The following is an 18925-nucleotide window of genomic DNA, read 5'->3' on the forward strand; positions in this document are numbered from 1 at the left end:
AAGAAAGACCTTCTGCACTGATGCAACTCTGAAGTTAGACCCACTCTGAGCAGATGGCGGGCTAGCTAGTAGTCACTCCCAACCAATATTTTTCCATGCTTCATCAGGCTTTGAACCCCCAAGTACCCTCAGATGCTTTAAGTGCTACATTGTGGGGTCTGACACACAGACTGGAGTTCATGAAACAGAAGATGCTGCCTCGGTGAACTGTAGCACAGTGATCACCATCAGGAACCTGGAAATGGAAAAATCCAGCCTGTGTCATGCCCCAAGGGCCACCAGAGTGGAAAGGAAATCTGAGGCCACTGTGCTGCAGATGGATGTAACCCTGAGCAATGTGGATATGAGCCAGGTCTTGTCATTTAGCTTTGGGGCTAGTGACCCTTCCATCTCTGAGCAGTAAGGCTGGGCACATAGAGGCTGAAGGAAAGGATACACAGTCAGTGTAACATGAAAACCTAGAAGTCAGTTATAACTTCAGAAGGAAGCAAGAGTGTGGTCTACTGAATCCATGGCACATTCTAGAATTCCAACAGAGCTGCTGTGCTAGTTAGGTAAACAATTTGTGAGGACATTTTAAGCTTTCAGAGTCTTCAACAGGGTCAGGGACTACGTTTATGAATGTTAACAGCATTCAATAATTATGTAGGATAAAATAGTCAAAGAACCTAGCAATAAACTGGAAGTTTGGCATGACGGTTTCATTACAGTGAAAACAGGAGAGAAAAATTTAACAGGAGTGTGTATGTTTCACACTCAGACAAGATACTTTCTTTAGGAAAATGCAGTGACTGTGCTGATAATTCTGATAATTCAGAAAATATCCAGAAGAATCAGGCTATTCTTTATGAAACAAACTGTGATTTCTTTTATGAACCTTAGAACTAGATACAGACATACCTTTAGGAAAGGCATCTGTCTCCTTTAAATCAGGATAATAAGGAAGTTTTTACATAGTCAGGGATCCAAGAGAGCCTTAGTGTTTTCCCACCCATCTTAAGGATTTATTTCAGAGAGGCAAGGTTTAATAACATGGCCTTTATTGATGATACAGGAAAGCAGACGTTTTAAAGTAGCACATTTTATCTGTTTAAGTCACTAATGTACAAAAATTAAAAAAACCCCAAAAAACAAGAAAAACTTCGTACCATCAAGAAGACCTAAGTAGCTGCATTTTCTATAAGAAAGGGAAAAATAAAACAAATTTGCATGGACAGAACTCAATAGTATAAAACAATTAAATGTATGCTATAAAGAATTTTGATTATTTGTAAGCTCAGTCCTTGAGGATGGCTAAAGAAGTAGATCCTAGCAGGATCAAACCTTGCATATTTACACTCAGAGGTGTAAAAGTAATATTGCCAGTTAATTGAAATACGCATTTTCAGTATTGTTCTGAAAATCTATGAAGTCTAGAAGCTAAATTTTAAATGCAGATGTTCACATTTCAAACAAAATACTTCTTGCATCCTGTATAATTAAGGCAAAGTATGTTATCTGTTGAAAATACCTTCTATATACTTTCTGCATAAAAATATGAAATAAAATATAAAACTATATATATTTAATGGTATACTGTTATGTATGGCCCAGCAGAATAAGGCACAAAAAGTAAATAGAATGCAAAAGCATATATAGAAGATAATGTGTTATTTTAAGTGGAATATAGCAAAATTCAAGTAGTTCTGAGTATGCTCATTTCTTGCAATAGGAATACATTTTTTTATATAAGTATCTCATGCTAAGCCTGATGTAGAAACATTCATCATGTAACCATAATCTATAATTTTTATAATTTTATACTGTAGCTGTATTTAGAAATTTGATAGTTTTTAAACCATCTGAGACAAGGCTCCTTAATGAGACAACTCGGCCTGAAATCCAAGTGTGAATTTTTCCATGAGGCAAAGTATACCGGTTTCCTGCCCAAATCACTTGAACTGGACAAGTTTTGTCTGCATGCTAAATAAGAAGGTAAATATTTTCACTAACATAAGTGACAATACACATCCCTAAAGTTGGGCACATCTGTGAAGCTTGTTTTCACAGGTGGTGTTCACAAGCAAATTTTCTCTCTCTCTCAAAAATTCCACAGAGAATTAGTGTACAGAATGAACCACCTGCATCAGTACAATGGCATTATTGGTCAGAAACTGTTCAGGTGAGCTGGTATTTATTTTGAAAATATGGTCTGCTTGTCAACAAGTAAGCATACACATATAGAGAACAGAGAATCTTAATATATTTTGTGTTGACAGAAGGCACACATCAGCATTTGCTGTCTGACTGCAGCCTCAAAGCAGCAACTCCCCCTTCCCCTCCCAAGTAGTATCTATAAGATTTTCATAAAGGAAGAGGAGAGCAGATGAAGTCTTTACTTCCTTCCCAAAGTTTCAGCTAATTTCTTCAGTCTTTTCTTCAGCTCTAGAGGAAACTTCTCGTAACACTTTTTGCAGACAGGCTTCATATCAAACTCAACAAATTTATTCCTAAAACAACAAAGCAAAAGAAACAGACAAGTTTTAGCAAATGATATAGTGAAAAAAAAAAAAGAATTAAAAAAAAAATTCCTATTAAATGTGCACAAGCAAAAAATTAACCCCCCAATTTATACAAACACATTAAGTTACTTTTACAAGTAATATACACTGTAGGCAGTGATTACAATACCCTGTTGAGTAAGTTATGCAGATTTTACCCAAAAGCCCATATTTATTAAGTGTAATTTAGAAAGCCTTTCAAACCTTATTGTAGACTAAAGATAAGATAATGGAATAACAAGTTAGTATTTCAAGTTGCAGTTGCGTGAAAGATGTTTTGGTTTTGACAGCCGTAAGTTCATGCAAAAGTGCAAAAAAAAAAAACAAACCATCCTTAGGACTAACCAAAGAAGAAAGGAGCCGAGATGGAGGTGAGAAGGAAAAGAAGTTTACAAACAGATTGGCTTTTTCTTTTTCTGCTTGTCTTTATCCTTTGCTTCACGTTCCCGTTTGGCAAGTCGTCGCTTAAATTCATCTGGCATTTTCTCGTAACAGTGTTTGCAGACAGGTTTTAGATCAATTTCGACAAACTTATCCCTTTAGAGTTAAACAAGAAAAAATAAAGGATGGAAAAGGAGAAGAGTTAGGAAGACTAACTGAAGGAAGACCTGAAGAGACAGCTGAAAGAGATGGAAAGTACTAAGTGGAGCAAGCGGAAGAAAGACGGACTTATCTCCTTGATGCTGCTTAAATGTTTTTCATGTAGTAACAGCTACACTATAGCAACATCTACACTTTGAAGAGAACCACTGATATGTGTTGAAGACATCACACTTATCCATACACTTACTTGAGGGTTAGCTTAGTGTTGCAAGTTGAACAAGCGAAACAGTTCACACACCATGCTTTATTCAGAGCAGACACAACTAGGGAGATGGGAAAAAAGAAATCATTAGTTTTACCAATAAGAAAAAAAAAAGTGATACAAAGATTTTAAGCTCACATGTTCATGAGGTGTGAAGAGCAGTCATTGATTCTTGTATCAAGCATTAAGGACTGTAACAATAACATGGCCACATTATGTTATGTTATAGCCATGACTGGTGATGCACATTTTAGAGTGTAATGAAGCAGGACTGTGAAGCATTGATACAGTTGTCTCTGAGGCAAGACCAGCTTAACCTATTTCTGCCTCCTATTTTTTGCTTCCACTTCATCTTGTATCCAGCTGATCTCAGGAAATGCTTCTGTGAGGCCAAGTTCCAACTTAATCAAAAATGCTTCCAGCTGAAGAGCAATCCAGCAAAATTGTGTTTATATTTTCATTTTGTTTTATTTCTCAGATCCAGCTCAGACTGCACTGCAATCAGCAGTTGCACTTGCCCAGCAGAAGAAAATAATGTGAAGACAGCAGCCAGACACTGCTGGTAAATCAGCAGTACCAAGGTGAAAAAAAAATGGACTCTTATTCTTTGTTTTGAAGAGAAAGTAACTATTTCCTAGTTGTTCTGTAGGTAAATCCATTTTGTGTTCTTTCTCTCTTTCAGTACAGCTTTCCAGTTTCCCTGTCAAAATTTTCTTAAGTTAGAGAATGCCGGAGAATATTTTTCTTATAATGTTTTTCTCACTCAATCTCTCAATGTTTTTCTCACAGTATTTTGTCAACAACAAGGACAACCAAAACATTGTCATGCAGAGGGTTTTTCCTGCTCTATGGGGCAAGCATGTCCACAGATACAGCTATTCCACTGCTTTCCAGAATAACACTAGACAGGTGAAAGTCCTTCCCCCAAGTACTGCTCCCTCAGTAATGCAGTCATTGACACCCTTCTGAAAAACTGCTGCTGCTATTTGTTTCACCTGACAGAGAACAATACTGGATACTAAATTTGTGACAGCTGACTCAAAATTTGTGTGCAGAAATGAAAGAAGAAATGTAATTGAAGACATACACTGAAAACCAAGAAATTAGTGTGTATTATTTTCAGTTCAGAGACCAAAACTTAAAATATCGGTGTTGGACTATATGGTGAAAGGTTAGAATCATACAGAGATGTATTTATCAGAAAAGTTCCATTTCTGCTCATTCCAGTAGAATTTTCCTTCCTCTAGGGCATTTTGGATAGTCATTCTGTAGGCATAGTGCAGTCCAGAAAATGTAGGGAAAGCACATATACAGAATGTATGTCTTAGTCTATAGTTACCTGACTATAAACTAACTTATGTCTCTTTTTGAATGTTAGAAGCTTTCTCCTACTATTTGCTAATACCTTTGGCTTAGATGAGGCTAATACTTATTTAGTATTTAATTTGGACAGGGTAAACAGGCACATGATGTCACATTACTTCAGGTAGAATAATTTGCTTTTGGCATTTTATTAGAGCTAATTATCAAAAAAAAACCCTCAAAGCCACCCCCTTCTCCCAAAAAACCCAATCAAACAATAACAAAACAAACAAATTGCTTGTAGTTCTGCCTTTACAGGACATATATTTCCAAGTATGATCATTCCTGGTTTTGTGACATTATCATAAGCCTAGATTTTCAAAAGATGGGTGCTTGCGATAGGTAAATATCTCCAGGATTCAAACTGACATAATGGGAATGTGGCATTTTAAAAAATTCCTAACTTTGCCCACCTATGCCTTTCAGTATCTAAATATTTTTTCAAATTTGGCTTATGATCCACAAACTCATTTGTGGAGATGTCTGTATCCTCCTTCTCATCATTGCATGTGTTCTTTATTGAAGGTGGTGTGTCAGGAAGCCATTTCCGAGCATCTTCCAGCATCCCTGGCCTCTTCATGTCACTAAGGGGTGACATGGCCATGGGGTGGTCTTCTATCATCATGAAATGATGTTAGGTTTTCCTACCATTTGGTCTCTGACTAATTTGCTGGAATTTAATTTCTGGTCAAGAGTACATCTGGTTTTGTGTTAATGAAAACCGGGCCGCTTCCCCCTTACTTGCACTTTTAAAGAGAACTTCCATCAAAGAGGAACATTAAGAAAACAGAAAAGTGCTTACCATCTCCTTCAATCACACGGTTGCAATGGAAACAAACATCACCAAATAGCTGAAGAGGAAAGAGAAGTAATAATTTTTTAATATAATGTATTTATTGAGGGTAATTCATCAAACTAGCAAAATAAGTATGTTTCAGCTGATGAGCACAATCACTTTCCTGTTTGTTCTAGCGAAATAAAGAGAATGCTGGCAAGGCTGGTTTGATTTTCCAAGTACATTTTGCATCATCTCATCACAAAAAGCCTTGATAATATTAAAGATGAAAACATTTATCTGCCTTTGATTCTCTTTAAGTATGATTTTGTTTTGTTTCAAGATTTCTCTAATCCTGAAGATTTGAAATATAGCAGTTGGTGTCATATACATATTGTTACTAACCAGAAATGTAACATTTGGACTTAGGTGCATGACTGAAACAATGTATTACTATAACTGTAAGAAAATTTTATCTTTATGAAAAAAAAAAGGAAAATTTCAGACAAAAAACATTCTTTTTCCAAGCTTAACATTTTTCCACAATAGAACAAGAGGTGCCATGTATTTTTTCTAACTGTAGGAAAAGACATCCACTCTCCATACAGTTCTTGTCTGGTGTATGGACTTAGCCCATCCCAGCTGCAACTCTATTACTATGAATGTCACAGCGTTTACAGTCTGCAAGTGTGCCAGCACCAATCATCTGCCCTTCATCACTAATGACCAATTAAGAATCCATCTGTAATTAGCAGATGCCATACAACTCCCAAGTGTAACCCCTTCTCGTGTATTTATGTAAGCAAGGGAGGTGAATGTGACAGGACACAGATGGCTTCCAAGGAACAATATGTCTGTGCATTGTGGGGCTGGACTCCCCATTCAAGGACGTCTGGAGAGGGGTGGTACTGCCAAATGCGACTTCTACATAGATGCAAGTGGTCACTAGAGGGTGTCTTCTGACAAATTTAGTCTTGGAAGTCTTTATCAACCTAATTACTGAGCAAGAGCACATATCAACACACAGGGTCTTAAGAGCAGCAGCTGCAGGGAAACCCACGCCACTCACTGGGGCTTCCAAATGCAGTCAGAGAGTGGCAAATCTTCTTTAACTTCTTAGGAGAGATTAGGTGTCATTAGCTGCTCTGATCTACAGACACGTCAAAACCCCAAACAGCCCTACTTAAGTACCACTAAGCTTTAAGAACAACTTGATACTTATTGTCCTGACCAGCCTTTGTGAAATACCTCAAGTTTTCTTTTTTAATTCCACACAGATGAATAGGGAAACCTGTAAAAATTAAACACAACAGAACATGCTAACTGCCATTACACCCAGAGGTCCCTTTAAGTATGTCCATGGTTTTCCATCTCTATCTACTAAAACCAATTTTTGAGTTTACCAGTTAATGCCATTTTTAAAAATATGCAACCTTACCTGATTGTAGTGGGTTTCACAATACGCCAAGCCTTTTCTCTCATAGTGACGATGACCCAGGAATGGCTTTTCACATTTTGCACAAACAAAATGCTACAAAGAAAATTACAGTACATTTTTTTTATCTTTTGAAAGTAATGTTATTTTTTCTGGAAACAAACTAACCACGTCTACTTCTTGAATGTGGCTGAAGTCTACTGAGCCATCTTGAAAAGCAGAGTTAAAAGTTTTGTTTCTACATTTAGACCATTAAAATATTTCTTTTAATGTCTTCAACATTTCAATCCAAAAGTTACAAAACAAAATCAAGCAATGAAATCTCATTTTTCATCAATGAACAGAATTAAAAGTTATTAAAATAACTTGTAGTATCATTATACCCTTGTGAAGAAAGCATTTCCTAGATGAGAATTTCAAAACAACAGAAGGAATAAACAATTTATCTAATCAAAATAGATGTGGAACTAAATCTTGTATGTGGCCTTGAAATATTAACTCTTACATGAACTATTAAAGAAATATGTACATGGCAGGTGACTGTGGAAGACCAAAGGGTATTATCATGCTTATTGACATGGCTGCCACAGATTTGACTGCCTTTCCACACGTACTGCTTTGAGCTCGGAAACTTTCATTTGTAAGGACCTTGCCGTGCTTCCTTTTGGTTTCTGATTTCAGTCAAAGCTCTCTGTAAGGTGGCAAATAACTCCTGTTTGACAGTGGAAGACCAGCCACAATAAGGTTGAAGAGGGATTTGGAGAAGGCATTTATAATCATTGCTGCAAACTTTGAGAATAGGTTCACTGAAATTGATCAGCAAAATCACAGATAAATATGCTAAGGTTTACATTTGTAAGAGAGATTGTATAGCATCTGATGTTTACCTCCACATGCCACTGTTTGCCCATAGCATTCACCACACGGCCTTCAATTGGTCTCCTACATGCCCCACAGATGGGGACACCCATTTTGTCATGGCAGGGTAAGCAGTAGAGTTCTCCTTTCAGCTCACGAGCATCAGCAGTAAGTTCCTTCCTGTTCAGAAGTTAATGGATTGAGAGCATGAATAAAGGCACTCAAAAAGTCAACTCTTGAGAGTTTCTACTCTCAAGTGAAAGATGAAGTGAAAAAAAAAATAGCATTTGCTTTAGAATTATATTTATACTACAGTATGCAGCAGCATCAAATTTAACACAGTTCAAGTAAACCAAGAACAGGCTGCAAAGCGAGGTGCACTGAGTCTCTCTGGAAACAGCGACGGAGCCATTGTCATTCTGCTTAAGCAGCACAAATGTGTGTGTGAAAGCTGCATATGTTTGGTTTATATTCTGGTACTTACCACCAGTTTATTTTAGATTTGCATAACTGGAACTCAAAATAAAATGTAGTCCTCTACATCTAGTTATATTTTCTTTATATCAAACTTCAGAGAAAGAGAACTACAGACCCACATGAACTAGACTTATTCATTTCCCACTGCAGAATCTTACAAACTCTACCTTTCAGTAATTTGCATGATTAGATACTGGGAACAGCTAAACCTTAAAAGTGAACATAATCACAAATACTCTCAACTGGTTGCCACTGATATAACACAGCATACTGTTATTCAAATCAGCCTTTGCTATGGCACTGAAATAGTAACTTCCTTTGCAGCAGAAATAAATAAGTAAGAATCCATGCTATGTCCTACAATGCTCCATGCTCATCCTACATCTCTGCATCAGTGCAGGATGTAGAAATGTGCAATTTCATGTGCTGCAGTTGCGGAAGATGATAAAATGAGATGGAAGAAGGCTTCTAAAAAAGGCAGGCTTTAAAAAGAGAGAACAACGTTTGGATGCTGTTGAACTAAAAAAAACAAAACCACAGGCAAGATAGTAATTCAAGCAACAAAAGAGAACCACTTCTCTTCCCCTCCTAGCAGAATAGTGAGCTGTCATTTCACTACTATATAAATGGTATCTGTGTCAATACTTTTTATTTTGTAAGGTACCGCCTTGTCCTGCAGAGTCCAATCTTTCTTTAGACCCCAGCAGGTCAGCTGTTGCTTGAACCCCACCATGCCAAAAGCAGTAAGTAACACACACCTGGCCACAAGATATCCAAACCCCACCCCCTCTTATTAGTTGTTGGACAAGTTGTCACTTTAAATTGATGAAGCAAATAAGCCCAGCATTTTCCTGTTTCCCTTTGCAGCACTCAGGTTACCCGCAGTTTGCACAGTTGAAATGATCAGGGTGATAAGGATCATTTTTGAATATGAGAGGCTGTTCATCAATAATGGCATGACACTTCTGGCAAATGTACTTTCCCAGGCCTCTGGCTTTTTCCCTGTTATGGCAAGGACGGCAGAGATGTCTGAAACAGCACAAAAAGAGAGAGGTAAGTATTGCTACCAGGTACTACAGTGTAAAATATAAAACAAAAATCTTTCAGAAACTCATTTCAATCAGCTCTTTTTCAAGTCTTGTTAAAACAACTTCATTGATAAGGCAAACAAAGTTCAAAGCACCAAAATGATTGCCCAAGTTCAGGGTGATCATTTAATTTTCTGTCACCACAGGAATACCATTTCTTCAGCTCAGCTGAGTTAAAGCTGTGTTGAAACACAGAAAACAAAGTTTCTTATAGATTCTCGTTGATGAATGTTTTACTTTCAAAATCTTAAAAATTTAGATTGGAAGCTGTATGAACACATAGGTCCTACTTCTGTAGATAATTCTGTATATAGCATTATACTTAAGAGGACAGTGGCCATATAACCCACTTGTAAAATATTCTTTTGATCATAGCTGGCAAAAATAGCCTACTCTGTGAAAGGTTCTACTGAACATTAAGCAATTATTAATAAATATGGTGCCAAACTAGACCAAAATTGGAAAACCAGGTTGGAAAAAGAAATTAAACATTTTTATTAAAAAAAGGACAATGCTTCTGTATCTGAATGTTTTCTCTCTCATTCCATGTAATAATGACCCCAAAAGGTCACTGGGTAAAGAAAATGTTTGCCATGAAACTTGGTGTGAAGCAGGCAAAATGTTAATATTTTAAAATACCCATTCTTCGTTTTGTGATGCAAGATTAGATTTCTTATCACAGCAAATACTTCAAGTTGCTCCATCCGAGCTGGAAAGCTTCAGGAAGAAAAACCTCTCAGTCCCACTATTAGGTTATTTAATTTATGATCAGTAAGCAAAAGGAAGGGTGGAGATTTACCTGCCAGCATTCTTGACAAATCCAATATCAGCCAATACTATTTGGCAGATATCACAGCAGAAGCACTCTGGATGCCAGCTATTGTTCATGGCTTTAATAACACGACCAATAATGAACTCACCTGTAAGAAACACAACATCAGGATGTAAAATACCATACTAGACAAACTTAAAAGTTTGTCAAATGAGTCACTACAATGACTACAATCACCATTCCTTTCCTTACCCCAAAATCTTGTAGGACACATTGCTTTCAGTATCGCAATTCTGATTCCAAACCCTGGAATTTGGGTTTGTTTGTTGTTTTTTGTTATGGGTCAGAAGAAAACATCTTTGCTAGTGTAGGACCTTCTGCTCTTTATATACAAGTCCTTCTACATGCACACTCTGCCTTCTCTCTGCAATAATCCCTTTTTGGATCCTTCACTGGTTTTACTTATTTGTTCTCAAGCTGTTATGAAATCTATGGAGTACTTCATATAATAAGGGCTTTCTTATCTCCTGATCATCTTTCTCCTTCATTTCTTTAAGAGTATGACAATTTTAACTTGCCATGTACATAGCAGGGGGTTTCTACTCCACTAGGACCACGCATTGAAGGTACTCTATACTCAAGGCACAACAGAACTAAGCTTGGGCGGCTGTGGACCTCCTGCAAAAACACTCCTATGGAGTCCAAATGCAAAGGTGCAGTGAAGCTGTACAACAGTCCAAAACACATAAATTCTGACCTACCACAAGGAGTCCTGTCTCATATGGCATTAAAAGAATAGTGTGACAACTAGTGTTTTGCATGCACAGTGTGACTGGACTGCACAGACAGTGCAGTGATGTCCATCACAGGTGAATTAGCTAAGCTAAGCTGATGGACAGTGTAGCCAGGGGCTCTGAGCAGTGCAAAATGTGCTGGGGGCTCAGCTTCACAGTGCTGTCAGAGGCTGAGTGCTGGCTTTGGAGATCAACTCCAAGAGCTGCCAAAGGGGAGTGATCAAGCAGTGTGGATGATAACATCCAGCATGCGACTCTGTAGCATTCCCATGAAGTCATGGCTTTTCAAAAACAAAATCTGATGGACTCCAGACGTGACAAGAATGCTCAAGGCCTCATAGCTGACAATAGCCCCATTGACTTCGTGTTTATTAAGTACAAGCAGTGGGAAAGACCAGCTCTGGGCAGGACCTTGATGAGGTTTTAAGGGGGCTGGCAATACCCAGGAGAGAGGATAGGAGAAGGTGGAGCTGTGCCAACTGGACAAGAGAAATCCTGGAGATAGGCATTATAACACCTCACAAATTGCCACCAACTCATTTTTTCCTCTTCCCCTGCTTGTTCACATCTGCAGCCTTAAATTCATAGTTCCATAACATCTGCTTCCCTCTCCCTTGGTGCTCAATGCATCCCTCCACAAGAGGAAAGGCCTCACTGAGATAAATTAAAGCTTTAACACCTTGCCAAAGGTGCCAAAGAAACACAAGGGTTTCCTTCCAGAGCAGTGTAGGAAATAGTCAAATAATGACTTCCCAGCTCTGGCCCAAAAAAATGTGTCACACAGGGGAAAAAGAAAACATGCAAGTGATTACAGTGCAGCAGACGCACAAGCATTTACATCAACAATGGCAAATAAACAGCAGCCCTCTGTATCACGTAGGATGGATTTAGACACTTTAGACACTGAAGCCTGAAAGGTATTTGGTTAAAAAAAATCAGTGGGGGCCCAGCTGACCATCACTTGATTATAACTAGATGATAAATACTGTCTCAGCTTCTGTGAAGGAGAAGGACAGCACGGGTGGGTTACAAGAGTCAAAGCAGATGACAGAGTCTTGTTGCAGGGTTTCAGCTACATGAGAAGGGACAAATGTCAGCACATGAAGACTTACAGATATAAATAATCAGGAGTCATGAATGGTGTATACTATCAGGAGTTTATGAATGGTCTGTTCATTGGATCATTTAGCTCAACAGCTAAATTACTTATTAAAAGAATGCAAATTTTATTTTTAAATCCTACTGGTTTAAGCTGAACATGAGCACTTCCCAGAGAAAATATACAAGGGTAGCACATTTTTCCTCAGTGACATTCCAATTTGTGATCAGTGTGAAGTATTTCCCCTTAAGTTGAAACTTACCACATTGATGGCAGCAAGGGGCAAAAAGCATTTGAAAATCATGTTCACAGTATTTCCTCCCTTCGAACTGCAAATAGAAAAAGATCTGAGCATTAGAGGGATGAGGAACATGCACTTAACATAAATGCCGTAACAGCCTGATGTGTTTCCAGATACAATTAGGTAGTAAAACATGAGGGGCTGAGCAAAATAACCCAGACCATAAGCTATATGTGCTAGGCATTACATCCACCCACCTTAATTCACCTACTAGTTAGCGTTTAGTGTTAACAGCACACCATTTCTCCAGTACTGCTGAGAGTGTAAGGCATTTTCTGTCATCCATTTACATCACAAGAGGTGCCTAAATTTTGACACACTACTGAAACGGAAGCAACCAAGCACATTCTGAGCAGGAAATTAGCTAATAAACAGCCTTGGCCAGCAGGAGGGGAGAAGCATTTTTCCCAAACCTATTTGATGTCTTCCTTGCTCTACACTTCCTGCCAGAATGACCCAGCATACTAGCAGAAGTACATATGGTGGAGGTTGGGGTAAGAATATCCAGGGGCAGAAATCTTTGCAATTTATAAAGCAGTTCAGCCAAAACATGAAGGGAAATAAGCCTTTTCCTTCATGATGCTTATTTCATAGAATCATAAAATCATTTAGGTTGGGAAAGACCCTTAAGATAATCAAGTCCAAATATTAAGGAGTAAAGTTCACTACGTCGATCAAATTAAATTGATTTTAAGGGATTTGAATCTTATCACAGCTTAGGTAAGTTCACCTACAGTTCAAGCTCTCACTGAAAAAAAACAAACCATATGGAATAAAAAGATCCAACAGAACTACATTAGTAGCTTAGCCAAAGAATATGTAAAAACATGTAGGCAAATATGTGCAGAAATGAAAGGAAATGTTTAGATACCTTCAGACACCATTATTATTAGACACAAATACCAATGAGCATGTCAAAACCAGGTATGCTATAAAAGGTTTGGATTTGAATGTCTCAGTTTAAACAGTGGAAAAAGGAGGACAGCAGGAAACCTCACTCCTTTCTTTTTACTGGGCCCAAGACAAAACCAAGTGAATAGCATAAAATACTACCCATAAGGTAAGGTTTCGTGCATGGACAGAAAATACAGAAATGTCTTTCAAGATTACCTGTTGTATAATGTGAAATGACAAGGATCCAATATGATATAAATACAATAAATATTCTTGCAACTGGCTGAATGGGGATCTAATAAACATTTTACTAGATATTTATGGTTAGAAAATTCCTGTGCCCAACCTGAATTGCACCTATTAGGAAGAGAAAGACATTAACTCAGTACAGACCTTTTTAGAAACCTCTGACAGAAATTTATCAAGTTCTATTCCAGTATAATACTCCAAAACAGATTTTTTTAAATTTTGGCTTTTAAAAAAATAATAATTGAGAGGTACAGGGCTATTACTTTCTCAAGGAGTAATGGAAATTACTGGTTCATTGTGAATTGTGCTTGCTTCCTGCAGGATAAAATCCTTTTCAAACTGAAAAAAAATGGAAAGCTTCCTGTTCTGTGTAAACAAGTGGTCCAATGGGGTATGCTTAGGTTTGCTCGGATTTCAAAGCCACCACATGTTCATCTGAACAGACCAAACAGGTTTTCTTCCCCTCGTTTGCGTCAGGCAGATTGGTTTCCTTTCAGTATTGTTTATATTTTCATCCTCTCTGTTCCTTTGTGCTGCCCTTTGTGGATGACCCAGCAGTTATTATCAGAGAAAGCCTTGAGCTTCTGTAACAGATCTTACAGAACATAGTTTAAAAGCAAGGTTATTTCACTGTTGTATGCTGAAGGTCCATGAGGTAAATGGCTCTGCATAAAACATCTCACTGTGAAATAACCTCCAACTTACCTGCAGGTTTTTAGCTAACTTAAGTGGAAAGTCATGCACAAAAACTGAGACTTATAGATTGTTTCTCTAAGGTGTTTTAAGAAAACACTCAAGGTACAACTGGAATAGAAACAAACATGACCATCTGTTCTGCCATTAATATAGGACTCTGCACTGTTACCTGTGGAGAAACTCTACAATAGCAGCTCTAGGAAATACACACCTTCCAGGTGGTGGAGTAGAAGCAGACCAGAATTGGTACCGCTTCACACCTAACAGCAAAGAATGGAGTTTGGCAGCTCTACTGGAATGTGCTTGCGCTAATTTTTGTTTAGATTGAGTGCATAAAAAAACTTGCTAAAATGATGTCACTGAGCAAACTGGAACACAAATCAAATATATCATACCCACAGTTTCTGTGCAACATTAGGCACACAGCTCTCAGAAATCCAAACTATCATTTCCAACACAGGCTCAAGAGGACATCCACAAAAGTCCTGCTGTGCTGTTCAGACTCTAAGCAGTGGATGGGCATCACTTGTGCCTGCGAGCAACTTGGCTCCAGCACCGGACCACAGCGAGCTGTGCTGATTGGGATGCTTGCAAGGCAGCCCAGAGGTAAGTCCTGCAGCACAGGAGACCTGACCAGTTCCACCCCCACCCATGGAACACAGCGTGAAGGCTTACCATGGCAGCGTTTGACGGCAAGTGTGATAAGCAGCTTAATGACTAACTGGGGGAACCCTGCAAGGCTTGCAATAGGCAGGGGAACAATGTTTGCCTTCCTAATTGCTAAGAGCTGAAAATAATTTCCAAGAAATACTAGCTTAGCTAAACCAGGCACAGAATAAACACAAGCTCATGCTGGGCAACCAACAATGCCTGCGTTTATGCATGGGAACTTGCTCAGAAAAACACATTACCAGGCCACAACTCCAAACACATCCATCTTCTCAAAGATTGTATTAAACCAGTCTGAGGAAGATGTCCTTTCTGCCATCTTCTCCAGTCAATGTTTTTCCTGACAGAGATAGAGATTATCTCAAGTCCTCTGAGCACTGTCAGCCACTCCTGAGCATTCACAAATCTAAGCCCATCTTTTACCTGCTCAGAGCTTTCCTTCCTCTCACAGAATCACAGACTGAGTCAGGTTGGGGGTACGGTCATCTGGTCCAATCTCTCTGCTCAAGCAAGGTCATCCTAGAACACACTGCACAGAACTGCATCCAGATGATTCTTGAGCATCGCCAGTGAGGGAGACTTCACAACCTCTCTGGACAACCTGTACCAGTGCACAGTAAAGAAGTTCCTCCCCATGATCAGGTGGAACTTCCTGTGCATCAGTTTCTGCTCATTGCCTCTTGTCCTATTGCTTGGCACCACTGAGCAGAGCCTGGCTCTCTCTTCTAACACCCTCCCTTCAGGTAATTATATACATTGATGAGGTCACCTCTCAGTCATCTCTTCCTGAGTCTGAACAGGCCCAGCTCCCTCAGTGTATCCAATGTAATTTTATCTCAATAATAATTGTGGCAAGAAGTGTCTATCCTAACTGAAACTTTCTACTTTCTATGAAACATTTCTCAGGCTACCCAGCCTGAAAAAAAAATCCTAGAAACATTCACCAAAACACATTTAGCACACAGTGTTATTTTCATTCCTGTGACAATCTACGGGCTTCTCACTTCTGACTTACTGTCTTTCGAGAGCAGCCTGTTTCAGTAAGAGAGTGCTCAAAGACCAATCATCATGAATATGAATGTTAACAAGGTAGCAGTAGGAAGCAAAATGCCTATGTCCGGTATGTCTAAGCACCCCTAGGATGCTTGCCTGTGCCACTGAGATTCAGGTATGGTCACCCATATGCAACAGAGAGACTGTAACGTTCCTGAGCTAGGTTCAAAAACAGGACTTTCTTTCTGCTGTAGTCTCCCCTAGAAGATACAGGCTGCCTAGAGCATGATTTCCCAATCTTTTATCTTTAAGGACCATTCAACTTTCTGAAAGGGGTCCCTGGAATGTCTCATTGTTTTTTAAGTCAGAAAAAGAATGAATAAAATATTCATCATTTAGAGAAAACACATTTTATTGGTTGAAGACATTTTTATTAACATAATTACAAATATTTTCATTTTGAAATGTTTGTATCACTTTACATGGATGGCCTCTTTACCTAGTCAGCTCAGTATACATTAACAATTGTAAGGTAACTTGTTAAGTATCTATTGGGGGTGTTCTTTTCTTTCTATTTAATTAATCCTGCCCCGCAGCTCACCCTTTGATGTCTTATGAAATACAAGAGGCTGGTTTACTACAATTTGTGTAACACTATCCCTAGAGTCTTTTGATCCTCAAACAAGGTGAGAAAAAGCAAATCCCCAGGAATCCTTTTCGGCAGTCTCTTTTGCAATCCACACTTCTTCCTCAGCCTCTCCTCATCACCACATAACTTGTCTCTGTAAAATTAGAAATGCTTCTATGGAAGATAAACTACTGTGCTCTTGCCAAAGGATGATGCCTGTATGTGAGAGCACAGAATTGTTCCTTTTACACTCTGATCATTTTCCGATTAATTTTGATTCATTATGACACAAATCCTGTAACTGATACCCTAAGATGGACCGTAAGCTACTTGAGCAGGGCCTTATCTCTCTGACAGTAATTCCTTGTCTCATACCATCTGTTGTTCCCTATGCCAATCACTTTGTATTTTATGAACCAGTCTAGAGCTTTCACTAAAGTCACTTCGTGCTGAGCCACATCCTGGATTCTCATGATAGGGGAATGTAAAAGAAAATGAAACCTATACAAAAATACCCTCCTAAGCTGAAGCAAATCAACCTGGAGCTGAGAAATATGAATGGGATCAGGTTTTAACCCCTCAAAGTGTGTTAAGATCTGAAAATTTCAAATGCTCTGGATTGTTAAACTTAAGAGGTTATCTTACACTGGCCTTGTCTGGTTTGGATCACAGCATGCTCACATACAGATCATCTCTTTTCCAATGCCAAGGTGGACTCACTCAACTCAGCAATAAACCTCCTATGGACCACAGGATGCTGGGATTTCCCTCTATATGACTTTCTCCTAAGAAGTATGTTTTCTCTGTATTCCTGGTATGTAACATCAGATTCACAAAGTTCAGGGAAAAAATTTGCACTGAGAAAAAAAATCTCAAGGAGTTTTTCTCTCAGTGCTGATAACATTAAGGTCCGCATTTAAAGAACATTATATATTAATACCCTCCAAATTAGGACAGAAATGCTTCTGGTTTTTTTTTTCTCCTTTTACTGGGCATACTCTTTCAGAGCCCAGATCCTCCCATGGGACTTTCTAAGCCATTCAACTGCGTGTAGCTACTTCTGCTATGGGAATGAGGCCTCAAGAAGGGGTATGGGGACAGGAGGGCTCCTCTGCCCCACTTACCTCATAGAAGAGCCCTTCGGGGAACTGCTGAAAGCACTGGGCGCAGACGAAGCACTGCTCATGGTACAGCTCACCATTGCTGTTGACAATTTTCTCGGCAGGGGCGAAGCCCCCCCTGCAGCGCTCGCAGATGGCGTTTGCAAGCGCGTTCGCCATGTTGCTGTCATTAAAAAAAAAAAAGAAAAAAAAAATAGAAAATTAACCTAAATAGACAACAGCACTGGTTGTGGGTCTTCCCTCCTCCCCACCCCCACCAAGTGAAACGGTATCAACCTAATGCTAAGATGCTCAAGTTTTTCAATGAATTTCATGGCTTGTGCCATCTCCTCAGAAATAAAGTTACCGCTTCTCCCTGCTCCTAACTCTTTAGAAACAAAATCCCTGAGGCCCACTCTAATTAATTAAAAATCCCAAACGGAAACATTGTCACTACAGCTTTTTCTGATGAGAAAAGACAGGCAATTCAAAGTACTACAAAAATTATGAAATACAATAAGATTATTGAAAAAAGGGAAAATATTAATGATTGAGGACTGGTGTTGCACAGTGAAATATAAACAATTTATTGTAAACCAATTCTTAATTCTAAAGTATGTGCATATATATAACGGCATTAGTTCAGAGCTCTAAATAAACAATGTGGAAGACTGCAGGATTTAGTCTGGCAGACATTAATGAAAAACAGAGTAGTTAAATAATTATCCTTTATATGAGCTCTGCATAGCTTGAAGTCATTTTACAAATTTAGTTTGAAATCATGGGATTCTTCATTGGTTTGTTAGGGTTTATGTCAGGGAGCTCAGCTCATCATGTGCCAGCTCATAGCCCACTCCAGGGCCAAGGGGGAGGGTGGGAATGCTCTGACTGCCCCACTGCAACCCACACACAGGCCAACACAAGCTGGCAAACCATGTTAGGGATGCAAAGAAATATTGAAACAGCAACCTGGGTTGCTTCTCAAAGGTACAGGACCAAAGAAAATGGCAGTGAGGTAGTTGTCCACATCTGCGGAAGACAGTACAGCTGTGTTTCAGTTAATTAAGGCCTGAAAAAGGATCTTTAGATTTTCCCTTTGCAAAAGTTTTGTCACTCATATCTAGACTCTCAAAGCTCTGCCTTTCATGATCACTCCTCTGCACTAATACCATGTGGTAGCAGAGAGCAAATATAGGGCAACGGTCTAGTTTGATTACAATCTGATGTCAGCTGACAAAACCACCTACTCAGAATGTATCTGGAAGGTTGTTACACAAGTGATATTATTTGAAACACACGTGTATGCATGCACACATTTTGATACAGCTATCATGCTGTGACTGCAAGTGCAGAGTCCACAATCCTCTGCAAAATGCCAAGCCTTCCTTCT

General features: G+C 38.9%; 1 protein-coding gene across 7 annotated transcripts in view; it reads right to left on the minus strand.

Moving 5' to 3' along the window:
• Nucleotides 1-1023: 1023 nt before the first annotated feature.
• The window catches only part of LIMS1 (LIM zinc finger domain containing 1), a 67906-nt gene continuing 50004 nt past the window's right edge, over nt 1024-18925 (minus strand). For 4 of the 7 annotated variants that reach the window (XM_058851853.1, XM_058851863.1, XM_058851838.1 and 1 more), the window contains exons 2-10: nt 17560-17719; nt 12268-12334; nt 10140-10260; nt 9132-9281; nt 7805-7955; nt 6921-7013; nt 5510-5558; nt 3331-3406; nt 2885-3077 (exon numbers count right to left, since the gene is read on the minus strand). In XM_058851853.1, the coding sequence (XP_058707836.1) occupies nt 2930-3077; nt 3331-3406; nt 5510-5558; nt 6921-7013; nt 7805-7955; nt 9132-9281; nt 10140-10260; nt 12268-12334; nt 17560-17719 (1015 nt within the window). In that variant the 3' untranslated portion in view covers nt 2885-2929. Of the gene's footprint in view, nt 2490-2884; nt 3078-3330; nt 3407-5509; nt 5559-6920; nt 7014-7804; nt 7956-9131; nt 9282-10139; nt 10261-12267; nt 12335-16202; nt 16590-17559; nt 17720-18925 lie in introns of those variants that run through there. The other 3 variants (XM_058851847.1, XM_058851831.1, XM_058851871.1) reach the window with 2 other exon arrangements.

This window comes from Poecile atricapillus, chromosome 1 (assembly GCF_030490865.1).
Source record: "Poecile atricapillus isolate bPoeAtr1 chromosome 1, bPoeAtr1.hap1, whole genome shotgun sequence".
NCBI lineage: Eukaryota > Metazoa > Chordata > Aves > Passeriformes > Paridae > Poecile > Poecile atricapillus.